General features: G+C 40.0%; 1 protein-coding gene across 1 annotated transcript; it reads left to right on the top strand.

Moving 5' to 3' along the window:
• The first annotated feature begins 1290 nt into the window (after positions 1-1290).
• Positions 1291-5643, top strand: LOC115741979 (protein SSUH2 homolog). Its single transcript, XM_030676041.2, has 7 exons — positions 1291-1416; positions 1510-1728; positions 2000-2066; positions 3232-3563; positions 3823-3964; positions 4268-4393; positions 5040-5643. Exons 1-7 carry the CDS (start codon positions 1395-1397, stop codon positions 5422-5424), a joined length of 1293 nt encoding a protein of 430 aa, XP_030531901.1. The 5' UTR covers positions 1291-1394; the 3' UTR covers positions 5425-5643.
• Positions 5644-14178: the final 8535 nt, after the last annotated feature.

The following is a 14178-nucleotide window of genomic DNA, read 5'->3' as shown; positions in this document are numbered from 1 at the left end:
TCACGTGCTTGTCACGAGTCTCTCTTGGATTATTTTAAGTGTCAACGGTATCATATATGCCTTTTAACCTTCACATGTCACTACCTTTGAGTTACATACAACAAAATCGTCGACATCGGCTATCATTATTGTCTCCTCTGTCTCTATGATTGAGTTACTGCTTTGCAATCTCCCTCTTATGATAACAATTAGGAGTTGCCCCAGTGACCGCCCTTTCCATTAGGGAAAGGGGAGGTTAGGGTTCGATTCCTCACATTCTCAAGGGGCCGGGGGTGGGGACGGGTGAGTGAGGAAGTAAGGTTTTGCAATATGCACACAACACATAACACATACAGTGGCCTCTAAGTTAGAAATATGATGGGATAGGTCGACAACTATGGTTGGTCTTGATTTTGTGGCCATCAACCACGGAGAAGGTGACAGTCATGGATTACAGAGATGCATAATAGGCGGTACAGAGAGAAAGAGAATCACGATGTGGGCTTTGATGGCAATAGCTTGTAATAGCGGTCCCAATGGTAGTTGGTTATGGTTAGTGCTAAGGCGGGGGTAGTGAGTTGGTAGAGGTAAAGATACAAAGGGAGCGCAAGAGTGAGCAGTGAGGCAGGAGTCCTTTTTTTTTTTTTTTGTCCTTTTTCCTTTTATTTTTTTACTTCTTTGGGTGAGAAGTAGATATGTGATGTGAACCCAACCAACTGTGGACTGGAGGGTGCATGAGATGAGTGTAGCATATAGGAATAGATCCCCCATTCTAATTCATATAGTAAGTCTATTCATCAACCATGATTGATCTTGCCCATAGAACCCATGTTTCATTCATTTCCCTATTCAATCACATATCCAAAGCCTGATCTCAATTGCCCATCAGTGATAACTAAATCATTTTCATTTTTTTTTCCATTATTTTCCGCCTTGGAGTGTTTTTTTTTTCTTTTATTGTTGTTCATTTTTAGGTCAAGAAAATAATATCAATCCACCACTTTGAAAATATCGTATCTAACTGCATTTTAGGACGCCTCCTAAGTAGAATGATGTATGAATAATGAAATAAATGATTTTTACATTTTAATTTAATGTATAACGTGATTCCTTAACTTGAATTAATTTTATATAGTTTAAGAATCATATTAAACACGTATCAAAGACAGTGAAAAAACAAAGGGAAAGGAAAGTCGAACGCATTTCTTGCATCGATCCTTCTCATCGCGCGCCTCCTCATCTCCATCCTGTAAGGCGTGGACCCTCCTCCCATCTTGCTACGACTCGAATTCAGACAAAAATCGCTTCCCTCGTAGCTTCTCTTACCTTCTTGGTTAAGGAAAGGCAGTTTCCCCGCGTTTATATTCGACCTCTGCCTCCCTCCCTCTCTGTGAGTGCCCTCTGAGACCAGAAAGATGGAGGAACCTCTGCTCTCAGGTACGCATCGTTTTGCTCTCTGGGTTTCCCTCTTCCGTTCTTGCGACTGGAATGTCTAGTCTCGGTCTTGTGACTTTCGGGGTCCACTTGAAGAGATAAGGAGCGAAAATGGGGAAAAAGAGACCGCGCCCGACAAGTGGCGGTCGTACCAGTACGTGGGCAGGACCGGCTCTGTGATCCCCACCGCTTCTTTGGCTGGCACCGAAGTCAGCGTCGACGAGATTCGTTCCGCCGCCGCCGTCTCCGATCGCTATCCGCCCTCTATCCACGCCGCTCTCGTCTCTTCGCCCGAGCCCGATCCCGCTCCCAGTGGTACGTGCGTCGCCTATCTCCGAATTTTGGATTCTGGGTTAAGCGTATTCTGCAAGAATGTGGGTTGGGTAGATGAAATTTGGGTGCCTGAATCTTTTAATTACTTGCTAAACGTCGTGATTATGATCGTCGTTCGGCTTGCGAAACTGCGGAATGCGTGATCCTTTGGCTTGATTGATTTTGGGTTCGACTCTTCGTGCTGGAAAGTCGAAACTTTGGGACGGGGCAGTTTAACTCAGTTCTTATCACTATCGAATCTTGTGCTCTGCAGAGCAAGCAATTGTATATCAAGGTGGATATGGAGAGGGCTATGGTGGAACCACCAGTGAATTTCAGAGGTACGACCTGGTGGATCCGCTGTTGTTTTTTCTTGAGGATCATTTTCCATGTGTGTAACAGTTAGCTGAAACAATTTTGCTACTCCCCAGTCATACCGTAACGAGTTATGACACAAAGTTTTCAGTCATTTTCTTGTGCTTCCAGCCTTCCCTACTTCAATTTACTTTTGTTGCTGCCATAGTTTCAGTTGTCCATCCAGCTCAGCTGAAACATCTTTATCTCGTAATATTGTCTGGTGCTCTCGATTCAGTTTGCAGGATCATGATACTTATGTGGTTTGAAATCACATAATGAACTAGTTTTTTTTTTTTTAATTTTCAGATGTGTATTGGTACATGCATAATATAATCCTTGGTCAGACGAAAGAGGGTTAATTGGATGCCCAGTACAGAGAAAAGAGAAGTGTGATTGCCTTCAACACTTTCTGTAACGTTTATATAGGAAGCTTGGTTTGCTGGGAATGCTACTGTTATCCTTGAGAAATAACCAACTCTCGTCAGCCACTTCCTATAGGTTTTTTTTTTTTTTCCCATCCTTCAGAATTCCGTAAAGTTTCTGACTTGTCATGGAATAAAGCTCATTGTTGTCTCTCCGGTAAAATTGGTATAACCAAAAAAGTGAGTCTTTTTTTTAACCTTCCAGCTTTATTATTGAAAAATGACATCTTTCTTTAATACAAGGGATGGAGATTTTTACTCATATTTTCACAGAACTTCTAACAGGGATAAGGTACTATATTGATCAAGAAAATGCAACTGTTCCTTTTTCCCTGTTTAATCAGTATAGTGTGGAGGAAGTGTATGATATATAGCATGCTTTCATGCTGAGATTTGCAATCCATGCGAGTGAAAATGCTTTTGTGTCATTCCATTATTTTTCAAGAGTGATGAATTTGGCATATCGTCCATTTTCTGTGTGGAACTCTCGTGAGTATTTTCAGTTAAGCCAACGGAATGCCATATTCCTGTATTAAACTTTGATTAGAAATACTTGCAGGGTGTATTTCTTGCTTGCCATGCGATATTAGTGTTGGTCATTGTTTAATTGACACTTTGACATGTAACTGCGATTATCCTTTGTTTCATGATCTCTGATAAGTGATGTAAAAAAGTTGTGCCTATTGCATGCTGGAACAATGGTCTATTGACCGGGTCACCTTTGTAGGCAAATACTGGATGAAGTAGAGATACGGGAGTTGCTTATTGATCATGTTGGTCATCGCTGCTGTTGGGGAAGTCGTCCGGCTCGTACTTGGAAGATTCACGCAGTTGAAGATTGCAATGTTTATGTGGGAACTTTAGATTCCTTTGTGGAGGAGAGAGAAATTATAAGAGAAACTGAACCCCACCGTGGCGGCAACATTGATGGAAAGGATAAGGGTCCTGAACTGGGAATTTGGGAATTGGATCTGAGATCTCAATTTCCCGTCCTATTTGTTCCCTACAAGGAGACACGGGCACAAGTTCCTCATTCTGAGACTATAGAGAAATGCTCAGGTAGATTTTTGGATACATTAATTCTTCAGCTTTTAATAGAAGGATGTTTGAATTTGTGATACTGGCTGGCCATCTTTATTCCTCTGCACCGTAGGGTTTTTCTGTTATCTGCTGTATGCCGTCTATGATAATCCTCTTACATAGATTCAAAAAATAGATAAAAAAGGAGGAAAAATTTCTATTTACGTCACAATCATGATCGGTCATGTGATATGTGGCTTTGTTTATGAACTAGAATAATTTGAGAAAAGTTGTGCAGGTTGTGATGGACGGGGAGATCGAGTGTGTCCCACTTGCAATGAAGATCAGGAACGTGGGTTTTATAAGGAAAATCAGATGACCACATGCCCTGGTTGTCATGGAAGGGGTTTAATTGCTCATAGAGATGGATCTGATTCCATGTAATAGCTTTGCTCTGAAATTTGCAATCTTGGCTACATATTCCTAAGCTTTGTCTTGTTCTCGGGTCATCAGCATTCTTTTCCATCTAGACTAGGGCTTAATGTCTGCAAAGTTCAAATTTTTGGTGCAAAATCTTAGTCTCATCATGATAGTTCATGCTGTTGGGCGAGATGATTTCAGCAGACTGGTTGGTTGGCTCATCTGATTGTGCTGTTATTGTTCCTGATATATACTTGCATCAGAACACTGTACGCTGATGGTTTATTGTGAATGATATCGTGTTAATAATACTGTTTTCATAGATGTGCCAAATGCAATGGCAAGGGGAAGATTCCTTGTGCAACTTGTGGATCTCGTGGACTTATTCAATGCAAAACATGTCTCGGAAGTGGGTCTCTTCTCTCACGAGGTGTTGCTGTTGTCAAATGGTATGTGTGCTCGTGTGCTTTTGGAAGTTTTGCTACACTGTAAAGATAGTAGGTGAACTAACTGGTCGCACAAAAGTCTTGACACCGTACTTTTTGACAAAGATATGTATAATGCCTGCTTGCTATCCCTCTGTTACTGCACAATCACAACTATATGCCTGTTTTTCCGTAGGAAGCAAACCTTCAATTTCTGTAGAGTATTGTTGACTCTTGCTTCCACTTTCGGACTCTATAGTTTTGCATCTTAACAGCAACTTATCATGATAACAGCTGCTTATGGCACACATAGTTCCTTATTGGTTCAATGCGATTGGTTCAATGCGAAGCAATTGTGGAAATCTTATGAGTGCAGGAACTGGAGATGCTATAATTTGCATACCAACTTGAATTCAACAAAAAATTGTGTTGGATAACATGCTTTCATGTTTTCAGTTGTGATAGTATGTTATTAGAAAATATATGCAGTGCTCAGTTGTGATAGCATGTTGTGAGGTGTATATTTCGTGTAAGTGTGTTAGTTTTTATAGCTCTGAAGATTTAGGTGTCCTTTGAAGGGTAGAAGTAGAACGGTTTTAATTTGCATGCCTCGAGTATTCATCGGGTGGTTGAACAAACATTGGTCTAAGATACTATTCTGCCGTTGCAGGAAGACTCTATCCACCCGAAAAGTGAGTGCAACAAGTGGAGCCGCTTCGGTTCCGGATGAGGTATTCCACAGAGCAAGAGGGGTCCAGTTGTGCAACACTCAAGCATATCAGTGCACCCCGGCCTTTTTTGCGGACTCATTCTTCCTCAATAAGTTCTCTTCCGAAGTCATCTCCGAGAGGGCTGCTGTGCCTCCGACCGCGAGGGTGATATGCGAGAGGCACACAATCTCGGTCGTGCCAGTGACGCGCGTGACCATGACGCATCGTAAGAGGGCCTTCAGTTTCTACATCATTGGATACAGCAGGGAGGTCTATTTGAAGGACTACTATCCGGCTCGATTTTGCTGGGGACTCTGTCCTTGCTTGGAGTGGTTGAAGTTATAAGCAAGCATGATGGTCTCCATATTTCTGGAACTTGTGTCTTGTACATGCCAAATAAGATCTGAGCAAGCTCGACCTCATTGCGAGAGACTGCCATATGTCGGCTTCCTTCATTTTTTTCCTTGTGGTGCTTTGGATTGGTTGCGGCTTTTGAGGCGTGCATTTTGTTTGATGTCTATGTGTTTGACATATTGTGCTATGTCTTTTTTCTTTTGAAGAGAAGTATTGAGTTTCTTGCTTCTACATTCTACGTTGCAGTTGTTCCTGTGTTGTGCTTAAGCACGTAGAACATGTGTGCGTGAACACAAAAGTAGGAACTTCCCCTAGGGTGTTGGCATGCTGGAGTTAAGATTACTATTATGTGTCTGATGTTTGCAAAGGTGAGAATGAAATTGTCATGTTAGGGAGCTAATGGAGGAGGTCCTCTACCGTCATAATCGTGTAAACTGCCTTTAATCACGGTTAGATTTGTCAAAATAGGTCATATATTCATTTCTCAACCTATATAAGATGTTTTGAGTTGTTATATGAGTTTGTTATATGAAATAAATAGGACATAAATGGGTTTAAACATAATGAGTGTTAAATTGGTAATAAATAAGTCGTAAGCGGATTTTCAATTTACTTAGATCCAACTTTTCATTCTCTCTCGATCTTGTGCTTATTCATTCTGCATTTTTATCCCAGTTTGGATATGAGTTTTCCTATATTAGATTTAATATTAAAGTACTTTAGGAATATCGGTTGATGAGAATATGTATTGGGTATGGGTCGGATCTGATCTGGATCACTAGATTTGCATTACGATGCATGAGTCATAAATGGATTAAATAAGTCTATTTGGATCGGATCATTTATGATATTATTAAATCCATCCGTTTGATGGATCTAATCATGACTTTCTTGTGGCAGCCTTTAGTGGCCTTGAAGATTTGGTCATATGGAAAGACGAGAAGAGCACCCATAGATTTAGCGGACATCAGCCCATGAACGAGGCCTACATGCCTGAACGAGTTGCTTTTCCCCTTCAAATGCCATAAAAGCAACACCAATAGAAAAGATTAAACGGACTAATTAGTCAAGAAATAGGTGCACTAAATTTATGCGAGAGCTGCTTGCATGCCAACCCGAAAAGTTCAAGCGACTTTCGCGGGATTAGGGTTGTGCACCAGTTAAACACAAGGTCTCTCTCTCTCATGTCGATTTTTCATCTCTGCCTCGCCCTAATCGACAAAATTAGGTACCTTGAGAATATGTTATAACTATCACTCGGAAGTCGATACATCAAATAATAAGGTCTAATTTCCTAAAAAACCTCCAAACTGTAGGTTCAATCTCCAAAATCTGGCCTGAATCTTTTTTGTCTTAGATAAAGCCCCTAATTTTGAGGTACAGTCCCAAATTTACCTCGAGCTTTTCTTTTGTCTCGGAAAAAGCTCTCAACTTTAGGTCCAGTCCCAGGTTTATCCCGACTTTTGTTTTGTCTAAAAAAAATTCACACATTTTCAATCTATTCTCAAACCATCTCCGTGATCCAGTCTCAACTTGACGTGGCATTTCCACATCGATTACAAATCCATATCGGTGAAGTAATTGAGCAATAAGTACGGATCGACGTGGCATTTCCACGTCGATAACAAATTCGCCCCATAAAAAATTATTGAAATTGTCCAACATGAAGCCATTCTAGGATATGAAAATAAAAGAGGACTTAGGGCGATTCTTAGACAGAGGGGAAATGGGGGCAGATTTGAGATTAGAGCAGAAATTGGTGATTTTCTCTTAGAAAAAAAAAAAGTTCAGGGTAGATTTGAGATTGTATCTAAAGTTTGGGGGGTTTTTTTTTTTTTTCTGAAACAAAACAAACTTCGAGGTAGATTTGAGACTTAACCAAAAGTTTGGAATATTTTAGGGAATTAGGCTCAAATAATAACATCTGTGGAATCTCTCAAGACAATGATCAGATTACATGAAAAAGATATTCGCAATGAGAACTTGAGATTGGTGGGTACATAAGAAAGTTGATGACTGTGGCCCAATGAAACTTGTAAAGTATTTGGCGTGAGGCCATTAAAAAAAAAAGAGAAGTAAAAAAAAATCATGAACTATGCAAGCACAAAAGTGTCATCAGAGTGTACTGCAATGTTGTCCAATGTCCAGCGTGTGTTCACACCTCGCCCTCAGATAGCAACAAATATCATCATGTGAATCAGGTTTTGCTAAGTAATTTAAGGTTATATGGTTTTCTCGTACCAGTTCAATCCTAAATTATTCATCGATGTCATGACTCCATCATCGAATGCAATGACCCGCGAGCTACCATCACAGCACAAAAGATCACCTAATGCCCACATGGGATTGAGACAAATAAGGAAAGTACCAAATTAACCGACAGATCGAGGTTTTGGTCACGAGCCATGTGACTATTGAAAGTGCAGCTTGAGCATTAGGCTCTGTTTAATGTCTAAAACGAACAAAGAAAAGAAAAGAAAAATTACACTGCGTCGGTGATATATTTACTGTCTAATCACACCGATCAAACTTCTTCAAAACGAACATTGTCCTATTCCATAAAGCTTTATGAAATAGATGATCAGAATCCACCCCTAGAAATAAAAAAGTAAGTAGGAAAAATAATGTCCGTCCATTCACAAGATAAAGAGGAGTGTAGTTCTATTTCGCTGGAATTTCTCCTGTCATTGACGACTGTATTCGAGATTGTCGATTCCACTTTTTATTGATTCCTTCACTCTGTATACAAATGATCAAACTCTGCGCCCATTGATCACGTATCGATAACAACGAAAGAATCCGCCATTTTTTTGCGAACAAGTCTTAAAATATGATGTATGATCCATAATTTCTTTAAAATATGGGAGAACCAGAACCACATATGAACGAGTCGTCAAAAGAACAGAAAGGGAGGAGCTTTGGGAGTAGTTATTTCTCAGACAGAGCCGTGCATTATTGCACAATCTGTCCGGAGATCACGAATGAATCAGATCGAAGACGATGGCTTTTGAATATAATTTGTACCGTACTGATCAGCAACACCGACCCCAGAAGAACCTAAAACCTCGTACTTCTGATGCTTGCACGCTGAACCTGCTCTCCAATCATGTGGCTTTTCTGTTTTGTCAAGTAAGAATGACAAGATTCTCTTTATCAGAGGAATAAGAAGAACACTGATATGCTTCTGACACGTTCAAAAGGTTGACCTGTGATTAGTGGAGGACCATGTATCGAGTCTTTGCTTCGAAGCCTTCCAGGGTTCGCACAGGAACTGGGAGATGTGACGAGCACGAGTGAGTACGGACGTAGCATCCAGTGAAAACTGCTAAGTGGCCCACGTTGGGAATGGAATTTCCACTGGACTCGCACATCTTCAATGCTTCTGCCGTTGAAATTCAACGTCGAATGGGAGTTACCGTTTGATTTTTAGTCCAGCTCCGTTCATTTTTTTGGGGCTAAGTTCCAAACTTGCTTGCTTGTTATTTGCATTCTTTAGATGTTGGCCCATGGTAATACTGTAGAAACCCATGAACGGCTCATGCGTGAACATTTACCGTGCTTATTTCAGCTGTTAGATCATGTGAAACTAATGAGGCATCCAAACCTTAGTAGAATGGCTAGTGAAGGCAGAGACAAGGATCCGTCGGGCCCGCGGAGTGAAGGGGCGGCCGTCGATCTGCATACGAGAGAGAGAGAGAGAGGTCTTTGGTTTGATGTCAATGAGTTTCATCTATTGGGCGATATCTTTTTTCTTTTGAAGAGAAGTATTGAGTTTCTTGCTTCTAAAGTCTACGTTGGAGTTGGAGCTGTTCCAGTGTCATGCTTAAGCACATAGAACATGTGTGCAAACACAAAAGAAGAAACTTCCACTGGGGTGTTGGCATGCTGGAGTGAAGATTACCATTTTGTATCTGATATATACAAAGGAGAGAACGAAATTGTCATGTTAGGGAGCTAATGGTGGAGGTCCTTTACCATCATAATTTCGTGTAAACTCCCTTTAATCACAACTAGACATGTTAAAATGGATCATAAGTCTATTCTAAATTCATATAAGTTGGGCTGAGTTATTATATGAGTCTATTATATTCAATAAACGGGCCATAAATAGGTTTAAATATAATGAGTCATAAATGAATTTCCTGTTTATTTAAACCCAATTCACCTATATGTCTCTCTTCATTCTCTCTCGCGCTCACTCGGTATGCACAATTTCCGTAGTTTGGGTATGAGTTTTCCTAAATTGGATTAAATATAAAAGTATTTTAGGAATATTGATTGGGTTGGGTATGAATTTGGTATGAGTCGAGTCCGACATGGGTTTCTATATTTGCATTGCAATATAGTGACCAATTTATGACCCGACCTCACTCAACCCACCGGTTTGATGGGTCTAATCACAGCTCTCTGATTGCCGCCTTTAATAACCTTGAAAAATCGAAGGATTTGATCACATGGGAAGATTTTACCCATGGATTTTGCGGACATCAACCAATCAACGAGGCCTATATGCCTAAACGAGTTGCTTTTCCCCTTCAAATGTTTCTCGGGTTAAACGTACTCGCCATAAAAACAACTCCATCAGGAAATACTGGATGGACTAATTAGTCAAGAAATGGGTGCACTAGGTTCATGCGAGATATTGCTCGCATGCCAAACCGAAAAGCTCGTGCGACATTCGCCGAACTAAGGTTATGCTCTAGTCAAGCACAAGATCTCTCTCTCTCTCTCATGTCGATTTTTCATCTCGGCCTCGCCCAAATCAACAAGATTAGTTACCTTGAGATTATGCTACAATCATCACTCGGAGTTGATACATCAAATAATAATATCCGTGGAATCTCTCAAGACAATGATCAGATTACATGGTTGAAGTTATAAGCAAGCATGACGGTCTCCATATTTCTTGAACTTGTGTCTTGTACATGCCAAATAAGATCTGAGCGAGCTTGACCTCGTAGAGAAGTATTGAGTTTCTTGCTTCTACATTCTACGTTGCAGTTGTTCCTGTGTTATGCTTAAGTACATAGAACATGTGTGCGCGAACACAAAAGTAGGAACTTCTCCTAGGGTGTTGGCATGCTGGAGTTAAGATTACTATTACGTGTCTGATGTTTGCAAAGGTGAGAATGAAATTGTCATGTTAGGGAGCTAATGGAGGAGGTCCTCTACCGTCATAATTTGTAAACTGCCTTTAATCACAGTTAGACTTGTCAAAATGGGTCATAAATTCATTTTTCAACCTATATAAGATGTGTTGAGTTGTTATATGAGTTAGTTATATAAAATAAATAAGACATAAATGGGTTTAAACATAATGAGTGTTAAATTGGTCATAAATTGGTCGTAAACAGGTTTTCAATTTACTTAGATCTAACTTTTTATTCTCTCTCGATCTTATGTTTAATCACTCCGCACTCTTATCCCATGAGTTTTCCTATATTGGATTTAATATTAAAGTACTTTAGGAATATCGGTCGAGGACAATATGTGTTGGGTATGGTTCACTAAATTTGCATTACGATGCACGAGTCATAAATGAATTAAATAAGCCTATTTGAATTAGATCATTTATGATCCGATTTGATGCATCCGTTTGATGGATCTAATCACGACTTTCTTGTGGCCGCCTTTAGTGGCCTCGAAGATTTGGTCATATGGAAAGACGAGAAGAGCACCCATAGATTTAGCGGACATCAACCCATGAACGAGGCCTACATTGCTGAACGAGTTGCTTTTCCCCTTCAAATGCCATAAAACCAACACCAATAGAAAAGATTCAACGGAGTAATTAGTCAAGAAGTAGGTGCACTAAGTTTATGCGAGAGCCACTTGCATGCCAACCCGAAAAGCTCATGCGACTTTCACGGGACTAGGGTTGTGCACTAGTTAAACACAAGGTCTCTCTCTCTCTCTCACACACACACACACTCATGTCGATTTTCATCTCTACCCCGCCTTGATCGACAAAATTAGGTACCTTGAGAATATGTTATACTTATCACTAGGAAGTCGATACATCAAATAATATGGTGTAATTCCCTAAAAAACTCCAAACTATATGTCCAGTCTCAAATCTGGCCCGAATATTTTTTGTCTTAGATAAAACCCTTAATTTTAGGTCTAGACTCAAATTTACCCCGAGCCTTTTTTTTTTTCTCGAAAAAAACCTCAACTTTAGATCCGGTTCTAGATCTACCCTTACTTTTGTTTTGTCTAAAAAAAATCACAAATTTTCAATCTATTCTCAAACCATCTCTGTGATCTAGTCTCAACTTGACGTGGCAATTTCACATCGGATACAAATCCACATCAGTAAAGTAATTGGGCAATAAGTACGGATCGGCGTGGCATTTCCAAGTTGATAACAAATCTGTCCCAATAAAAAATTATTGAAATTGTCCAACATGAAACCATTCTAGGATAAGAAAATAAGAGAGGACTTAGGCAATTTTTAGACAGAGGGCTAATGGGGGCGGATTTGAGATTAGAGTAGAAATTGATTATTTTTGTCTTAGACAAAAAAGAAAGTTCGGGGTAAATTTGAGATTGGACCTAAAGTTTTAGGTTTTTTAGACAAAACAAACTTCGAGGTAGATTTGAGACTTAACCAAAATTTTGGAATATTTTAGGGAATTAGGCCCAAATAATAATAATATCTCAGGAATCTCTCAAGACAATGAGCGGATCACATGAAAAAGATATTCGCAATGAGAACTTGAGATTGGTGGGTACATAAGAAAGTTGATGACTGTGGCCCAATGAAACTTGTCAAGTATTTGGCGTGAGGCCATTAAAAAAAAAAAAAGTAAAAAAAAATCATGATCTATGCAAGCACAAAAGTGTCATCAGAGTGTACTGCAATGTTGTCCAATGTCCAGCGTGTGTTCACACCTCGTCTTCAGATAGCAACAAATATCATCATGCGAATCAGGTTTTGCTAAGTAATTTAAGGTTATATGGTTTTCTCGTACCAGTTCAGTCCCAAATTATTCATCAATGTCATGACTCCATGATCATATGCAATGACCCACGACCTACCATCACAGCATAAAGATCACCTAATGCCCACATGGGATTGAGACAAATGAAGGAAAGTACCAAATTAACCAAGAGATCGAGGTTTCGGTCACTAGCCATGTGACTATTGAAAGTGCAGCTTGAGCATTAGGCTTTGTTTAATGTCTAAAATGAACAGAGAAAAGAAAAGAAAAATTACACGGCGTCAGCAGTGATATATCTACTGTCTAATCACACCGATCAATCTTCTTCAAAACGAACATTATCCCATTTCATAAAGCTTTATGAAATAGATGATCATAATCTACCCCTAGAAATAAAAAGCTAAGTAGGAAAAATAATGCTCGTCCATTCACAAGATAAAGAAGAGTGTAGTTCTGTTTCGTTGGAATTTCTCCTATCATTGAGACTGCATTCGAAATTGTCGATTCCACTTTTTATTGATTCCTTCACTCTATCTATATAAATGATCAAATTCTGCTCTCATTGATCACATATCGATAATAACGAAAGAATCCGTCATTTTTTTGCAAACAAGTCTTAAAATATGATGTAGGATCCATAATTTCTTTAAATTATGGAAGAACCAGAATCGCATAAGAACGAGTCGTCAAAGGAACAGAAAGGGAGGAGCTTTGGGAGTAGTTATCTCTCAGACAGTGCCGTGCATCATTGCACAATCTGTCCGGAGATCACGAATGAATCAGATCGAAGACGATGGCTTTTGACTATAATTTGCACCGTACTGATCAGCAACACCGACCCCAGAAGAACCTAAAACCTCGTACTTCTGATGTTCGCGCACTGAACCTGCTCTCCAATCATGGGGCTTTTCTGTTTTGTCAAGTAAGAATGACAAGAGAAATAAGAAGAACACTGACATGCTTCTGACACGTTCAAAAGGTTGACCTGGGATTAGTGGAGGACCATGTATCGAGTCTTTGCTTCGAAGCCTTCCAGGGTTCGCACAGGAACTGGGAGATGTGACGAGCACGAGTGAGTGCGGACGTAGCATCCAGTAAAAACTGCTCAGTGGCCCACTTTGTGAATGGAATTTCCATATGCTTCTGCCGTTGAAATTGAACGTCAAATGGGAGCTACCGTTTGATTTTTAGTACAGCTACGTTCATTTTTCCGGGGCTAAGTTCCAAACTTGCTTGCTTGTTATTTGCATTCTTTAGATGTTGGCCCATGGTAATACTGTAAAAACCCATGAACGGCTCATGTGTGAACATTTACCGTGCTTATTTCAGTTGTTAGATCATGTGAAACTAACGAGTCATCCAAATCTAAGTAGTAGAACGCCATGTGAAGGCAGAGATGAGGATCACTCGTGCAGCTCGTGCCTATGGAGTGAAGGGGCGGTCGGCGATCTGCATAAGAGAGAGAGAGAGAGAGAGGGTCCTAGGCTTGATGTCAATGTGTTTCATCTATTGTGCAATGCCATTTTTCTTTTGAAGAGAAGTATTGAGTTTCTTGCTTCAAAAGTCTACATTGGAGTTGGAGCTGTTGCTGTGTTATGCTTAAGCACATAGAACATGTGGGTGCGAACACAAAAGTAGGAACTTCCACTGGGGTGTTGGCATGTTGGAGCGAAGATTACCAGCATGTGTCTGATATTTACAGAGGAGAGAATGAAATTATCATGTTAGGGAGCTAATGGCGGAGGTCCTTTACGGTCATAATCTCGTGTAAACTCCCTTCAATCACGACTAAACATGTTAA

This window comes from Rhodamnia argentea, chromosome 10, assembly GCF_020921035.1.
Source record: "Rhodamnia argentea isolate NSW1041297 chromosome 10, ASM2092103v1, whole genome shotgun sequence".
NCBI classification, from domain to species: Eukaryota; Viridiplantae; Streptophyta; class Magnoliopsida; order Myrtales; family Myrtaceae; genus Rhodamnia; species Rhodamnia argentea.
Note: the sequence above shows the minus strand (reverse complement) of the source record. Positions and strands in the feature narration are given on the sequence as shown.